At 50.5% G+C, this 17447-nt stretch overlaps 1 protein-coding gene across 2 annotated transcripts in view; it reads right to left on the bottom strand.

The window, feature by feature from the left end:
- Window positions 1-3344: 3344 nt before the first annotated feature.
- LOC120037448 (histone acetyltransferase KAT6A-like) overlaps window positions 3345-17447 on the bottom strand; it is a 32085-nt gene continuing 17982 nt past the window's right edge. Inside the window, exons 6-17 of one of the 2 annotated variants that reach the window (XM_038983522.1) lie at window positions 17274-17388; window positions 16453-16787; window positions 15898-16040; window positions 14750-14865; window positions 14472-14613; window positions 13473-13634; window positions 11472-11565; window positions 10739-10970; window positions 10323-10506; window positions 9501-10208; window positions 9074-9329; window positions 3345-8924 (exon numbers count right to left, since the gene is read on the bottom strand). In XM_038983522.1, the coding sequence (XP_038839450.1) occupies window positions 5683-8924; window positions 9074-9329; window positions 9501-10208; window positions 10323-10506; window positions 10739-10970; window positions 11472-11565; window positions 13473-13634; window positions 14472-14613; window positions 14750-14865; window positions 15898-16040; window positions 16453-16787; window positions 17274-17388 (5729 nt within the window). In that variant the 3' untranslated portion in view covers window positions 3345-5682. The remainder of the gene's footprint in view (window positions 8925-9073; window positions 9330-9500; window positions 10209-10322; window positions 10507-10738; window positions 10971-11471; window positions 11566-13472; window positions 13635-14471; window positions 14614-14749; window positions 14866-15897; window positions 16041-16452; window positions 16788-17273; window positions 17389-17447) is intronic. The other variant, XM_038983581.1, reaches the window with a different exon arrangement.

Below are 17447 nucleotides of genomic sequence, written 5' to 3'. Positions count from 1 at the left end.
GACTCACTCATATTGAAGATGTCTTATCAAGTAGATAGCTGTTTATGGGGGTGATTGGCAATTTTCTTCAAATGGATCCCTTAAATGGAAGCCAAATATGTATTTGCAATCAGTCTCACCTTTTGCAGTCACGGACTAGCATCTGATCCACTCTTATACTGAACAAAAATATAAACGCAACTTTTTTTATTTAAATAGGCAAGTCAGTTAAGAACAAATTCTTATTTACAATGACGGCCTACCCCCGCCAAACCCGGACGACGCTGGGCCAATTGTGCGCCGCCCTATGGGACTCCCAGTCACGCCCGGATGTGATGCAGCCTGGATTCAAAGCAGGTACTGCAATGATGCCTCTTGCACTGAGATGCAGTGTCTTAGATCACTGCACCACTCGGGAGCCTAATATGTAAAGTGTTGGTCCCATGTTACATGAGCTGAAATAAAAGATCCCAGAAATGTTTCATATACACAAAAAAGCTTATTTCTCTCAAATGTTGTGCACAAATTTATTTACATCCCTGTTAGTGAGCATTTCTCCTTTGCCAAGATAATACATCCACCTGACAGGTGTGGGTTCTTCTTCAGTGGTGTTTATCGCCACCCTATGGGACTCCCAACCACGGCCAGTTATGATACAGCCTGGATTTGAACCAGGATGTCTGTAGTGACGCCTCTAGCACTGAGATGCAGTGCCTTAGACCACTGTGCCACAAAATCCTACCTGCCAGCCCCAGATACAAAAATATTTGAGACTATGTCTAATGACGTTCTACTCAATATACTCTTTATACTAATTTCCTGTATCTCCTTCTCCCTCATACTAGATCTCAGCCTCTCTCTTTCTCTCTATTACTGCCCACACTGTAGTAATACATGCTCCAAGGTCTCGGTTTCCTGGCAATACTCACTTTCCTGTTGGATGATTTCCTATCACATTTAAGGACTTATTCAACTGGCTGTGTCCCACCCTTAATCTTGTAAAAATAGCCTCCCCAACTTGCCTCTGTACTTGAAATAAATGCCTGCATTAGCATCTCTATTCCACTGCTCCTGCCATCTCTGCAACATCACTGTCCATATCAGGCTTTTTGCCTCTGCCTTGCTCATTGAAACTACAACATCAACATCGCCACTTCTAAGTGCTTGTTTAGCCAGTACATCAACTGCCTCGTTCCTCTCCATCCCCCCATGGGCTGGAACCCAAGTAAATCTGATCTGTATACCCATCTGTCTAATCCTGCCATGGGCTTGTAGCACCTCACAAAGCAGGTCTTGTCTGCTACGTGACCGAAAGGACTGGAGACTCATTAACACTGCACATGAATCAGAGCAAATAACTACTGGCTGGACTTCCTCCACCCACTGCAAGGCCAACAGTGTGGCCATCAGCTCCACTGTATATACAGCCAGATGATCTATAATACATGTCCTGACTTCCACCCCACATTCCTGCACTACAAATGCTGACCCAGTACTTCCTGTCCTTGGATCTTTTGAACCATCTGTGTAAATGGCCACAAAATCCTGATACACAGTATCCAGATGTCTCTTAAACAAACCAGATGGATCAACACCGTCCCTATCTTTCTGTAGTCTCTCCAAGACAGGTGTGGCATATCAGGAAGATGATTAAACAGCATGATCATTACACAGCTGCACATTGTGCTGGGGACAATAAAAGGCCACTCTAAAATGTGCAGTTTTTTCACACAACACAATGCCACAGATGTCAAGTTTTGAAGGAGCGTGCAATAGGCATGCTGACTGCAGGAATGTCCACCAGAGCTGTTGCCAGAGAATTTAATGTTAATTTCTCTACCATAAACAGAGTTGGGTAGGTTACTTTCTAAATGTAATCCGTTAGTTATCTGTCCAAAATTGTAATCAGTAACTCAACTTTTTGATTACCCAAACTCAGTAACGTAATCTGATTACATTCAGTTACTTTTAGATGACTTTCCCCTTAAGAGGCATTAGAAGAAGACAAAAATGTATGTTACCAATTGAACATCATCTATTGCAGGATAAATCAGTGTTAAAGTTTACATAGCTGGACATATTAATGTTAAATTTTACTTTATGGGTTGGTTATGTAGGCTTCTTCTAACCCATCAATTTCTACTACATATAATATGATTAAATTATATCTTTACATTAATATATCATTTATAATTCCAAAAATGGATGTAGCAACTACAGATTTCCCCTTTAAGTCTATCTTAAAGTGTGCGAGTTTGAGCATGTGTTTATTAGGCCTATTGATATATATTTTTTTTAAATCAGCATGAATTAGATTGAGCAATAAAAGCCCCACTTTTATTCCATAGGCTGGGATCCGCACTGTACAGCTGTTGGAAGAGCGCATTTTTCACTGAATGTCCACTGGTTTAAAAAACAATGATTGATAGGCAGCTTAAACTTCTTGAATTCAACCATTATTGGGTTCAAATACACATTTAGATTTGTGAACAGCCATGCACAACCACAATCCGTAAGGCGCAAATAGCTTAATGAGAGCAGCAGTGTGATTCACATCAATGCGCTATGTAGATATAAATAATAAGTGATATCTGTATCGCCGTAGACTACAGTCGTGGCCAAAAGTTTTGAGAATGACACAAATATTAATTTCCAAAGTTTGCTGCTTCAGTGTCTTTAGATATTTTTGTCAGATGTTACTATGGAATACTGAAGTATAATTACAAGCATTTCATAAGTGTCAAAGGCATTTATTGACAATTACATGAAGTTGATGCAAAGAGTCCATATTTGCAGTGTTGATCCTTCTTTTTCAAGACCTCTGCAATCCGCCCTGGCATGCTGTCAATTAACTTCTGGGCCACATCCTGACTTGCTGGTAAAGTAACGGATCAGTTACCGTTTTTTTGTAATCCGTTACTTCTCAACCCTGACATTAAACCACCTCCAACGTCATTTTAGAGAATTTGGAAGTACGTCCGACCACACATAACCACGCCAGCCCAGGACTTCCACATCCGGCTTCTTCACCTGCAGGATTGTCTGAGACCAGCCAACTGGACATTTGGAGTATTTCTGTCTGTAATAAAACTAATTCTGATTGGCCCAGTCATTCATAGATTAGGGCCTAATGAATTTTTCAATTGACTGATATCCTTATATGAACTGTAACTCAGTAAAATCATTGAAATTGTTGTATGTTGCGTTTATATTTTTGTTCAGTATATATGAGCCAGCTTCACATAGCAATGTTTCTATTAGCAAAGAAGCACAAATAAGAATTTCTGGTTAAAGTGAGAAAATCACTGCCAAGGAGCAGCAATTATTAAAAGTCCGAACAATAGATAAAATAACATGACAACATACATGGCTCAACATAATTTATTTTTGTTTTATGTTAAAATGTACAGAGTTCTTTGAAAGTACTTGCTAAGAAAAACAAACAAATGGAAATACATACAGGGACAAAGTAGAGAGACAGAGGCAGCAGGGCGCTATCAACCATCGCTATGCACCCAGCCAGCTCCACCTCTATCTTGTACTCTCTTAGCTCACAATGCACCATGTACAATTACAAAGGATACAAAAAGGGAAGCGATATAAACAGACAAATATACTGAGCTCATTTTTACATGCCTCTTAAAACGCAAGGAAGTCGTCCTATACACACACACACACACAAAAAAAATCGAAAAACAAAAGAACGGCTAAGTGGCCTTCAGATATGTTTTTTCCTTTTGTTTTAAAATAGCATTAATATACTACACAAAGATAGAAAACTCTAGAGATGAGATGGAATGGAGAGGTTAAAAGGCATCTTAAATTCACTAAAAGTGAGTGTTAATTTTTTTTGTCTTGAATTTCTTAATAATATTACCTCAAGAGTCGAGCTAAAAAATGTAGTTTTTTCCTGAAACAGAAGTGAAAAAAATGACAGTACCAATGTCAGAATTTTTCTTTTTTATATTATAGAAAAAACATTCTCTACAATAGGTTTTCTAAAGTCAAAAAGAGTCAGCTTGTGTCATAAAAGAAAGCTGCCCAGTCTGATAAAATTCAGAGAAAATAAAAAAACACAAATAATATATGAAAACGTCAGGTCTAAGAAAAGTATCCTCATTTTGACTTTGAATACTGAAACATTGAGACAACTGGGTCAATTCCTCCACCACCCGTCCCATCCTAACACAGTGACCATCCAGATGTCTATGTGTGTGGGGGGGGCAAGGTGTACACAATGCACAGTATTTGGCATTGGCCACCTCTCCGTATGCCGATGGTCCATAGAGCGCAGACATCTCTACTAGTCATTGGAAGTGCACTGCAGACTTGCACAGATGAACTCGTTTTAACAGAAAACAGTGTTCAGAGAGGATGCCTTGACCTCTGCTTGTGGGTTACTAACACTTAATGAAGTGGCTCAGCTAATTTCCAACAGCTGGTTTTCCTTAAAGCAGTGAGTTACTCCACCTGGCAGACTTCATATCTCTTTCCCTGGAAGGTAAACTGCATGGGGACGACAGACATACACCATCAACTGGGTAAAAAGGCCTAATAATAGCCTTCTGTAGAGTGTGACCCCCCAAAAAATGTAAGTGCTGCAATGTCTTCTGCCTGCCACTGAGGGGAGACTAGCTGGCTCGCTGACTGACAATGCTGGACTGTGAATCGACAGGAAGTAGCAGAATATTTACATCTAAACATTCCAGAACACACAGCTACAGCATCCTGGGTGGTGCCCAAGAAGACTACTGGTTTACCTATTTCTGGACAGTGATCCCTCTCCTGATACACACCCTCCTACCAGGAAGACAGACTCCTGACACTGTTGTGACACTGAGGACCCATGAATCTCAACTGTGAGACTGAAGTGCCCCGGCTCACCAAGTGGCAAGGGTTGTGCGCGCGTGTGTGTGTCTGTGCGAGAGAGTGTGTGTGTGTGTGTGTGTGTGTCGGAGCTAGATGGAGTACCACCATTTCAGTATGCCATACTTCAAGACCAAAGCATAGAGAGGTTGAACTGCACGCGAGTTGTTTTCAACGGTTGTCAAAATAAAAACAATGAAAGTATTCAAATATATTGAAAGAAAAGTCCATCTACAATTATAATCAGTCTCTTTTTTCCAAGTTAAGGCTTCCTATGTCAATTACAATATTGTGTGCATGGTTTAATATATTTAGTTAACCTCTCAGTTTTGACAATGTAAGGTCCTCCAAAGTCCATGTTTCAGCCCATCTTCTTCCTCCTCCTCCTCCACTCTCCTCCCAGTAAACAGTGGAGGGGAGCCTTCCGTTAGCGTAGAAACTGTGCCAGAGAGGAGCGTGTCGTGTAGGTCTGACTAGACTAGTGCAGTCTGCCAGACAGTACCAGAGGTTCAGTTACACGTTATGTATCGTGCCAGCATACTCCCTACACAGCCAGCATACTCCCTACACAGCCAGCATACTCACTACACAGCCAGCTTGGGGGTGGGGGATGAATCCAACTGAATAGAACAAAATTACACATACAAAACATTGAAAATAGTCTCCCCTCGCTCTCCCTTTATGCTCACTCTGGCTTTGGAGAGGGTGGATTCAACACCAAGTAATACAGTAAAGAGAGGCGACAGCAGAGTCCCTCCCTACATCAGAGTGCCAGGTCGGAGAGTGTCCCCCCCCCCCATCTCTTGAGAGCTGCGGCGCTGCTGTGGGGTTCTCTACTCATCTGCTCATGTAAGGCGACTGTTTGGGGACGCCGGCGTAGCTGTGGTGGGTGGGGCCCGTGTACATCATGTTGCCGTGGTGATTGGGCTGCATAGGCTGCTGCGGGTACCCCTGCCCCCCCATCATGCCCATCTGCATTTGCATGGGATACTGGGCGGGCTGGTTCATGTAAGGGGGGTTCCCGTGGTAACCGCTGTTCATCATAGGCTGTGGCATGCGGTAGCCGGCCGACATGGCGTTCAGCTGGTTCATGTTCATGGTGTTGTAACCGGCCGGCGTGGGCATGAGGTTGGGCATCATACTGCGCTGCACGGCCAGGGTACGGGGCGAGCCCTGCATGGCCACGGACCCAGAGCTGCGGCCGTACAGCTGCTGCTGGTGCGGGGAGGGAGCAGGGGCCAGCTGGGCCTTGGAGCGGATGGCGATGTGGCCCTTCACTGTGGCCATCTGGCCCTGCAGCCTCTGGGTGTGGGGCGGGGGAGGCAGGCCGATGTTGCCGGTGGGCATGTTGCACTGCAGCTGCAGGGAGCCCAGGTTCATGGAGCCAGAGCTCATTTGTGGAGGGGGGCTCATGGTGGCCTGGCCCTGGGTTAAGGGAGGGTGTGGGGAGGGGGAGAGCTGGGCCAGACCGGGGTTAGACAGAGAAACACTGGTGGCGTATGACGTGACGGAGGCCGAGTGCGAGTAGGGCATGGCGTGGGGGTCCATGATGGTGTTGGTAAGCTGCTGCAGCTTAGCCAGGCTGAACGTGGCCGAGGGCTGGGGGTAACCCCCTGCACCAAAGTCCTGGCCCATCCGCTCGTACAGGCTGCGGCCCCCACCCTGGGAGGCACTCTCAGGGATCTCCATGATCATTGGCGTGGAGCCAAAGCCGTTCCCCATACTGCACTGGGACAGGGGCTGCTGCTGCTGTGGCGGGTGGGGGTTTGGAGGGGCCGAGGGTTGGGGGTTGGGACCCTGCTGCTGCTGAGGGGGCTGCTGCACTTTTTTCTGGGACTGCTGGCTGGCGCTGGGCGGCCTCTCGTTCACAAAGCTCTGAGGAGACTTGATGCCTTGGTGGGTGTTGGCAGACGGCGGACGGGGTGGCAGCGGAGGCTGGGACACACTGTTGTTGCCACCCATGTTGGCTCCCGGACCATTATTGGGCCCTGGCCCGGTCTGTTGGATGAGGCTGCAGCTGCCCATGGCGAGCTGTGATGTCACGGCGCCGCTGGGAGACGTGAGGCCGGGCGCCGGGACAAAGGAGCAGCTGTTTCCCTGTGAGGAGGGCGTGGCCGAGTTAGAGGAAGAGCCCGCCGACGACGAGGAAGAGGCGACCGCATGGTTACCGCTGTTGTTCCCTCCCCCGCTGCCCATGGTGGAATCGTAGCTGCTGGGATTGTCATAGTTCTCTGTGGTGCTCTCGATGCTGCCCAGGTCACTGAATCCACTGTCCACCACCTGCTGGGAGTGGTCCGACACCGACGGCACGTCCATCAAGGGACTGGTCTCCATGTTCTGCTGGGACGGGGCTGACAGAGAGCTGGGGTGCTCAGGGGTGATCTGGGTGTACACCCCTCCCCCTGTTCCCCCAGTAGGGCCTGGCGTGCCCTCTCTCTGCTGCCCCAGCCCAGACTCCATCACCCCTCCTGGGGTCACGCCTGCTGGGCTGTTGACGGAGCGGACTGACTGGCTGGGTAAGGGGGTTATGGTATGGGGCAGGGGGCTGCTGTGTTGGGAGGCTCCACACTCCTCCACCAGGGCCAGGTGGGTAGCCTCCTCCTCGGCCTCCCCGGCGTGGCTGTAGCTCTGCAGGGTGCGGCAGGCGGCCAGCGTCTCTTCACAGTCCTGGTAGGCTCCGTGGGATACCCCGTGGCTCTCTGGCTCCTCGTCCTGGGCCTCTCCCTGGGTCAGAGACTGGACCGCCTGCACCGTCTCCAGGTCCAGCTCGTTGTTGTGGTGGTGCTGGCCGTGATGGGACCCGTGGTGGTGGGTCAGCTCCTCCTTGAAGGAGTCGGGGTGCTGGTGGGGGTGTGGGTGCTGGGGCTCCATCAGCACCGTGACAGCCTTGTCCTCGGGGTGCAGCGGCTGCAGCTCTAGTGGCTCGGAGGGGACTGAGATGGCTGTCACGGTCTCCACCGCCGCAGCTGCCGCTGCTGACTCCTCCGCCTCTCGCCGCCGCCTCCTCTCGTCCTGTGCTGCGTCCAGCGGCCGGCACTTCACCTCCTCCTCCGCCTCTTCGTCGTCCTCCTCTTCGTCCTCCTCCTCTTGCTTGCTGACATAGGAGTCTCTGGCCTGCACGCTTCCCTGCATGTCTAAAAAACCTTCCCCGCCCTGGGGTTCCTCTTTGACGGGCGGAGAGCAGGCGGGGGAGGTAGGCTCTTCCTCCTCCTCAGAGTCCTGGGCCTTCCTCTTCTTGCTCTTGTCCTCCAGGTGTCCGTCTCCTTCGTCGTCTGCATCATGGTCGTCGCTGCGTCTGCTCCCCGAGCCTGGCATTGCCACGGTCCTCCTACTGCTGCTGCCCAGGCTCGCACACTCCTCATCCTCCCTCTCCTCGTCTTCCTCATCCTCCCTGTCAGCCATGTCTCTGTTCTTGTCTGGCCTACTGGGCTGGGGGGCACTGGGGCCTCCGGTAGAAGACAGCAGGGAGCGGGGCGGTGGATGGCTCGGTTTGTCCTCTACCCAGCCCCTCTCTGTCTCCTCCTCCTCCTCCTCTGGCTCCGAGACAGGGAGCGGCTTAGGGATGGGTTGTTGTAGCGGGGATGGGTTTTTGGGCGGTCGCCCCCGCCTCTTGGGGATCTTCTGCTCCACGGGCTTGGGGGGATAGTCGTCCTCTTCATCAGAGTCTTTGCATTTGTCGTTGTCGGTAGCTGCAGCTCTGGAGGACCTCTTGCAGGCACGGTCCTCTAGCTGCTGGTGGGGCTTGTCTAGCTGCTGCCCCCCTCCCAGACCCAGCCTCGGTCTCTCTGCCTCCTGCCTCTTGGCCTCCTCCTGGGCCCGCTGTAGGTACCAGCTCTGGGGCTTGCGGCCCGGCTTCATCTTGATCTTGGGGGGCAGAGGGTCCCCCGCGTTCTGGTTGGCCCCGCTGCCAGGTGGTCCGCCCGGCCATTTCCTCAAGTGCAGGGGCTTGCGGGGCTTGCCCTTGGGCCAGCCTTTTTTCTTCTTGACGGGGGACTCTGGGTTGGCCGCCGAGGTGTCTGCGGAGCCCGTGGGCTCTGGGTTCCGTAGGGAGGCAACTGACTTCAGAACAGGAGTGGGTTCTATACGAGAACAGAGGGGGAGAGAGATCCATTGTTACACATACAGATCTACTCAAGCAAGTACTCTATATCAATGCCTAGCTACTGTACACCTATACCTTGCGACATAAATAACTGCTCTGTTAGCCCTGTGGATCCTGTGGACTCACCGTCCTCCTCAGACTCTGTGAGGTTGGCTCGTCGGCCCCGCTTGGCCGTAGGGTCCGTGTGTCGGAGGGCGGAGCGGCCCGGGGGGTAGCGCCTCAGGGGGGTCTCCTCCTCCAGCCGGGGCATTGGCCTCTCAGAGTCAGAGTCCACGAAGGGCTCATCTAGCACCTCGGTGGTCTCGGAGATGGTCTCGGTCACCACGCTGCTGTGGGCGTGGCTGTGGCTGCGCTGACGCATGCGCCTCTTCCTCAACGGTTTCTGGGGAGACATGGAAAAGCTTTTGAAAACAGTAAAACGTTGCAAGCAGAAAGTGTGAATCTCTTATTTTGGAAGAGGTCGTCACTAATGTTTCTTTCGAGGTTACAACGTTCTTATCATTTGGAGTGACCTATATCAAGCAGTTCAGCAGATCCAGTAATTTCCATTCACCTTGCATTTGAGCCCCAGGGTGGGCTTTGTGAGGATGGGTGGGGAGTGATCCCCCGTCTCCACGTCATCGTCGCCATCCTCTTCCTCGCTGCTTTCACTGAAGCAGCTCCGTCTGACCGGCGACGGGTCGCTGAGCCTGGGTGACAGGGGCAACTGGGGAAAGGCCTCCCCGGGCCCCTCACTCAGCCTGCGCTCGGGGCCCCTCGTCTTCCTGGGAGGTCGCCCTCTGCTGCGTGGGGGTGGGACAACAGATTGCCTGCCAAGCATCTCTAGGGACCTGATGGTGCCTGTAGAATCCGCCTGCTGCCTGTCTGAGGAGAAGAGGGAAGGTGGGCTGCTGCCGAAGGTGGTGCTGGCTTTAGTGCCCTCAGTCCTGTCGTCGTCTTCCTCCTCCTTCTCCTCCTCCTCATCATCCTGCACTTCCACCCGGATCTTTGGGGGTCGTCCCGGGCCCGGCCGCCTCTCGGCCCGCGGCCCATCCTTCACCTTGCCCCAGGGCCAGTTCTTGGGAGGGCGGCCCCTGCCCCGGCGCTCTCCGTTGGCGGGGGGAGGGGGGCGGTGGTCGGGGATGGGCAAAGGGCAGCGGACTGGGGAGGAGGCCGGAGAGCTTTGGCTAGCGGGGAACCCCGGGAAGCACTTCCTCTCCTCTTCTTCCTCTCCTCCTCGGATGAGCCAGGAGAACGGAGACACCTTGTGGCTAGGCTTGATCTGTTTCAAAATATCAAATTAACTCCATAATTTACCACCCTAATACACACAAGTCATTGTTGTAATGTCTTCCATCAAAACATTTTTTAGAACCTGAAGCATCATTATCCTCACCTCCTTGCAGGTGTCCTCCTCCCTCTCTTCCTCCTCCTCCTCCTCCTCCTCTGATACCACAGTGTTGGTGACGATGACGGGGGTCCAGCGGAGAGAGTCAGGGTCCACCTCTAGCAGCCGGGGCCTGGCGGTGAGACGAACCATGTGGGTGGACACCAGCTTCTCCTTACGCACCAGGACTAGCCTACAGGACAGGGGGACAGAGACAGGGGAGGTCAAGGTGTTGTTCAGACAGATGGGTAAAACCCCACAAGGAGGGGAGAACCACTCGAAACAAATAACAACTCCCAAACAGACACGTGTTCCATGCAGTAGAATAGTCTCGTCAGCTTTCAAATGGCCTTGGTAGTCAGCGAGTCGTTGAATTTGTGACGGCATCGTGGTTACGCCTCTGATGGTGCGCGCGCATGTCTCACCTCTCCCCTCTCTGCTCCAGCATGTTGAGGTGGTGCAGCGTGGCGGTGATGTCCTGGGGGCAGATGCCCGTGATCTTGCTGAGGCGTCGGATGGTGAGCTGGCGGTCGCGGACCTCATGGAGACACTCCAGCACCACGCTGCGCCAGTAGGCCGTGTAGGACAGCCGTCCCAGGTCTGACAGGGGCTTCTCTGGGGAGCCGGGCTGGCCCTCCCGCTTGGACAGCAGGTAGCCTGGAGGGGAGAGGAGAGACGGGAGCGGGCGGAGAACAAAGTTCATTTTAAAAACCAGTCGGCGTCACGAGGTGCATTTACATTTGACGGATATTTCAGTCTATGACTATTGGTGTGTACGATTCAGTCCGACCGTGTAAAATAAATTCATGCTACCCTTTCTACCACTACTTGCCCTGTTACTACATGATAGTGGTCCAGCTTTTCCTCAGAACAACCACCACCTTTTAAACCGTCCAATTCAACCAGCTAAGCAGAGTAGGAAGGGGCCAATGCGGTTTCGATTATTCAGCTCAACAAGGAATTGGACCGGACGTTATTCATTACAGGCACTTTGAGTCAGATTCCAACATGTTGCTAGTTCAATTGAATGGGATTGACTGCTATTCCGATGGCATTGACCAAGAACTCTACAGCAGCTTAGAACCACTGGTTCGGCATCAGAGAGGTCTGGGGAGCGGAGGTAAAAGCCTAGCTGAGAGCCTGAGCGGAGCTCCTTACTGAAGTCGATGAGGAAGCGGCCGTAGCCCTTGCGCTGGTACTGGGGAAGAATCATGATGCAGGACACGTTGTACTTCTGTTGACAGTGTTTCTCCTGGAGGAGAGAGAGAGGTAGAGAGTAGGCATGGAAACACACTCTGAGCAAGCCTGTGCTAGTACATACAGTAGGAGTCTTGTGTGTGAGAGTGTGGTAAGATAATTGCTGTGTTTTGGCCGATTCCAGGAGCACCTGCATCCGTACAGACAGACAGGGGTGAGACAGCATCAAAGCAGCGGTGGTTTCTCTGCATACAGAGGGATTCACCGGAGTAGAAGGAAGGTGCGTCTAGACCAGGGCTCTCCAACCCCGTTCCCCGGAGAGCTACCGTCCAATTGGTTATCACTAATCTAGCACAGCTGATTCTAATAATTAGCTGGTTGATAAACTGAAAAATCAGGTCAGTTACATTGGGTTGGAGCAAAAAACCTACAGGAGGGTGGCTCTCCGGGAACAGGGTTGGAGAGCCCTGGTGTAGACACCGACCTGAAGACACATTGTCGTTGAATTTGTGACGGCATCCTAATTTTGACTGTGTGCGTATCTCACCGCTCCCCTCTCTGCTCCAGTATGAGGTGGTGCAGCGCTGCGGTGATGTCCTGGGAGCAGCGCAATAGTGTCTGTGTGTGTGTGTGTGCAGTAAGATAATTGCTGTGTTTTGGCAGGCAGTCTATGTTAATAAGCATTAACATCCATACAGACATGGGGGAGACAGAGAAAGCGTCAAAGCAGCCGTGGTCGTTGCTCTGCACACTGAGGGATTCACCAGAGTAAAACGAAGGTGTACCTAGACAGTGATCTACAGACAGTTTTGACTTTTCCACTCGGAACGGTTAAGGTTAGGATTTTGGGATGGTAAGCTAGTCCTAGAGCTGTACTTAAGGCAACTTTTGGGTTCACCTTGTTGTGTTTCCTAATGTACATCGTTCCCTCTGAGCTGCGTACACGGACGTGCACTTCCTCCAGGACTGCCGCGCAGAGACGCAGGAGATTGAGTTCGCCCCATTAGTTTGCGCTACATAAATCATAAATTTTTCTGTGATCGAATCAACATTATATATCAGCCCCTTTTCAATGCAACAAAACCAAACCTAACTTTGCAAAATGAAGTCGGATTTTATTTTAGGCAGAGCCAGAGCGCACGGAGTAGAATTCTATTGACGGGGGCTAGCCCACGAGAGGTCTTTCAAGCACCCACATGCGAATACGCTTTTCAGATCAGAGCAGCGCGCGTGCACAATTGTTGATATTCTTTGCAAGTCAGCGCGTTATAAAGCCCAGTTATAGATAAGTATAGGTCAGCAATGGGGAGTTACTGCTTCCTACAAGAGCACAAAACGTGTAAGCCACATGTCAAGCCGTCTAATGAAAAGCCAGTCAGGCCAACAACAAAAAAAGCTTGTCTTAATTAAAGGGGCAGTGTTGTATTTTGAGACAGGCTTGAATATGCAATTAAGCCAATAGGCAAAGGGTAGATTACATTGTCTAATTCTCTGTATGGTAACAATTACAGTTTCTTGCGTCATTCAATAAAATGCAATTTACAGTCACTTATTTGACCCATGGTGTTGCAGACCAAGAAAACAATCATACCTCAATGTCAAGCCCTTCATAATATATATATATTTTTTAAGTCTCATGCAATGTAGGCCTGCATTGAACACCACATATAGGCTACATGGAGAAATCAATAACTACAGTATTTCCCTGTGAAAATGTTATGGGATTTGCTCCTTTGGTTTTATTGGTAGGCCACTCTGATAGGCCTACATTACGCTCAAATAGCCACTGTAGCCTATTGGCTACTGTCTAAAACTGTAAGGGTACAGCCTCAGTGTTCACTGTAAACGCGCGCCGGAAAGTTGCACAAAAAAGTTTCCGCTCACAAGACCTAAAATTTGCTCAGTGCCACAAAAGAATTGACGGAACGTATATATATGCATTTATTTGGTGGTTAGACATACCTTGGAGAAATAGCCCACCAGGTGGCAGCCCTTGCTGTCGTTCTGTGTGAGAACGTAAAAGAGGAAGGGCTCCACGTCGTAGTACAGCGTCTTGTGGTCCAGGAACAGCTTGGCCAACAGACACAGGTTCTGACAGTAGATTGTGCTCAAGTTCCCATCCACCTGAGATCACACACACAACATGAATGAAAACCTATATTGCCCCGAAGGGAATTTGATTTGCACATCATGAGCACAGACAGCAACCACCAGTCTTGACCCCACCAGTCTTGACCGCACCATTCAGCCCCTTTCCGAACCGCAACGTCAGTAACTATGAGACAGACACTCATGGGATACGGGAGGGGAGTCGATTGCTTTTATAGCCTCAGACAATGATGGCAACGATGTGAGCCATGGCATCTCTGGTGTCCCAGGCTGGGCGAGCGAGGGGCTCCCTGGCAGGCAGCCAGACGTCCCAGCTATTCTACTCTGCTGCTGAGTGAGGACAGGAGTGGACGAGGCAGGCTGGAGAGGTAGCGAAACTGCAGACGCTATCCTACAAGACCGACGGACGGCCATAGACTGACTGGCCCTCAATTAGAGGCCTGCAGTATGTACTGGTACAGCGGTTCTTAACATTCTGCACCTTGGATGTCGCTGATCAGTAACTCAGACGGATTAGCTGACACCACGGTAGTTGGTTCCGAAGTGATAGTTTTAGCACAAGCAGTCCCGGCTCCAGGTACAACAAAACGACTAGTAGTAGTTGTACTAAACAACAATCTAGGTACGGTAGCTTCACATAGGTGCACTGTGTTGTGGGTCAATATTATAACAAGGTGGTTTTGGGAACAGTTGACGCCTCAGTGGGGGAACGAGAGTCTTTGACAAACGCCTGTGTGACACTGCCACTCTTGGCAGAGGACATAGAAGGAGCAGGGTGGTTTTGTGGCGGAGGAGGTGACCTCGGTCTCCCCCCCCCCCCGCCTCCATCTTGTATCCCTCTTTCTGTCTCACCTCGAACACGGAGACGTCGTCCTTCCTGTAGATCTCGTCGGCTGGAGGGTGGAACCAGGCGCACTTCCTCATGTGCTGGAAGAGGATGCTGCGACTCTTGACGTAACGCAGGCAGAACTCACACAGGTAGAGCTTAGGCAGCCTGGGCCAGGCAGAGGAGGGAGAAGATTGAGGGGGAAAGGGTGAGACATCCCGTTACATGAGCGCCAACTAACAGTGGACTGACTCAGAGTGGAGCGTGTGTGGGGAAAAGCAGCGTGGGTCGTGTCGTTCGTTACCTGCTGTACTCTTGCGGGTACGGAGAAGAGTACCAAGTCTGGATCTCAAACTTGCCGAACTCGATGACAGACGGGCAACGCATTTGGGGATCTGGAGGGCCGGTCACCCCAACTTTCTGCAAAAGGCAAAAAAATACAGACCAAAGAAAAAAAGAGACAGACACACACAGAGTGAGAGAGAGAGAGAGGAGGGTTTAGTTTTGGAGCTACAGCATCAAGCGAAGGCCAGGTTTTCCAACAGGGGATTAAGAAGAGCATGGAGCAGACAAAGATTACACACCAGGGATTACTGGGCTTTCTGACTGCCCCCTGCCTAACCCAGCACAGCGTGTGGTTGTGTTTGCCTGACACGCACTGGCACTCAAACACAAGCATACACACACACTTAGTGACAGAAAGACGCATACACACATGCTAAAAAGAAGGCACACAGGCACAGTAAAATAGAAACAAACTGGTCTCCTGTGCTGCTCATAGGATTATTATTAGCTCTCTGGTCTGTCTTGAGTGGAAACTCTCTAGGCATCTGCCACTGGGTTCTGTTGACACTCTGGTAACCACACGCTTCCACACACACAGAGAGGCCCCTCACCCATGCCTACAGTGTCAGGTCTTTTTCACTGACTGCCATGACAGGGGAGAGAGGATCCACTCTAAGACAAAAGCGAGCAGTACCAGAATGCGTCTAGTCTACACTATTTGTAAACAAACCACAACACAAAAAGGGAAGCCATCAATTATAAAATAAAAAAGTGGAAATTTTAATCGCTGAGCGTGCACCTCTACCTTTCACCTGCCTCTCCTATTCTCCTACCGACCAAGACTAGAGGAAAGTCAGGAGAGGAATAAAACAACGTTGGCATTGAGAGTTTCTCCTGTGATGTACAGCAACGCTCTGAAGCTCTGCGGCGTCTGTGCCAGTGAGGAATCGCAACGGAATAGACACTGATAGAGAGATATGGAGGGCAGCTGATCTCTCACTCTCACACACACAGAGAGCGAGAGACACACACACAGAGACAGAGACAGAAACAGAGAGAGAGAGAGACAGAGACAGAGACACAGAGACAGACACACACACAAAGAAAGAGACGGAGAGAGAGAGACACACACAGACACACTTTCTTTCCTTCTCCGTCTGTGGTTACCTGTAGTGCCAGCTCCTGGATGCGTCTGAAGAGTTCCACGTCTTTCTCGGTCAGGTTCTCATGTCCTGGCAGCTTGTCCTCATCCTCGCGCCAGTCACTACTGTCCTGATTGTCTGTGGAGGGAAGAAACAGTCGGCGGGACACTTACAGAAAGGGAACAGAACAGTCATGTTTTAAGGTTCTGACAGACACAAAGTGCTGGAACTTGTAAATGCTATTTGGGATTTTATTAGGATCCCCATTAGCTGTTGCGAAAGCAGCAGCTACTCTTTCTAGGGTCCACACCAAACACGACATAATACAGAACATTAATAGACAAGAACAGCTCAAGGACAGAACTATGTCAATTTTAAAAAATGCCACGCGTAGCCTACATATATCAGTACACACACAAACTATCGAGGTCAAACAGGGGGAGAGGCGTTGGGCCGTGAGGTGTGTGGACAAACGTCTGGAGAGTAAGCAAGTTCGGCGTTTGACTGACACAAATAAAGCCACGACAGCCTCTCCTTCACCCTCAGTATTCAACGCATTATTCCAGCCTACCCTCCTCACCTGTCCTGTCGTCGCCCTCTCCCTTACGTATTGCCTTCTTACGGATGCGGTACTGCTGGGAGTAGTCCACCTCGTGCCGGGCCTTGCGTCCGTCTGGCGAGGGCGTGAAGAACTTGGTGAGGGCATCAATCAGTCCCTTGGTCTTCCTGTTGAAGCGCAGGCCGCCCTGCTCCGACGAGTCCTCTCGCAGGGAGAACAGCAGCCGATCGTCGCCAGGGTAACCCTCGCAGGACGAGCTGGACGACGAGCGCGGGGAGGAGCACTGCGAGCGACGGTCCCCCTTCCGCCGGCCACGCCCACCTGGCCCACGCAGCTTCTTGAATGGCCGGCATGGTCTGCAACGGGAGATAGGATTGGTCAGAGACGCAGCAGGAAAAAGCAACACACTATACAAACTAAGGCCTGGTCATTTGGAAGCGACAAGAGCCACTGAACACAGCCAAAACGTAACAACTAAACTAATGATCACTTGTACAGATTGGCATTCATGTTTCCAATGATCGAATAGTGTCTACAAATGAGTAAGGCTCGGTCCTTCACTCCCGACATTAAAACGTCAATCGGTGAGTTTCATATTTAGATTCTTATGCTCCGACAAAGCTTCATTTCCAGCATGAAACACAGCCAACTTTTTTTTTGTAGCTATTAGACCCTGTCATTAAAAACAGTTTGTGGTCATGGGAAATGGTCTGCTCCGGCCAGTGAAACTGTAGCGGAGCCGATCTGAAGTGGCCTGCTGTGTTTCACGGGTCCAGCGACACGCCGTGCCCGAGCTGCTGGCTCCCGGACAGTGCAGCCGCCCTCTCCGTCACGTTACCAACCTGTTCTTGGGTCGTCCCAGTGGTGCGTTGTAGCGCCGTTTGATTTGTGCCGCCTTTTCATGTAAGAGCTTTCTGCCCTTTTTCCTGGGCTGACACATCTGACAGATCCACATGCCTGGTGGGAGAGCAGAGCAGAACCGATCAGAACATTGTGTATTAGATTAGCTGGCATTA

This window comes from Salvelinus namaycush, chromosome 1 (genome assembly GCF_016432855.1).
Source record: "Salvelinus namaycush isolate Seneca chromosome 1, SaNama_1.0, whole genome shotgun sequence".
Classification (NCBI taxonomy): domain Eukaryota; kingdom Metazoa; phylum Chordata; class Actinopteri; order Salmoniformes; family Salmonidae; genus Salvelinus; species Salvelinus namaycush.
This window is presented reverse-complemented; position numbering and strand designations above follow the sequence as displayed.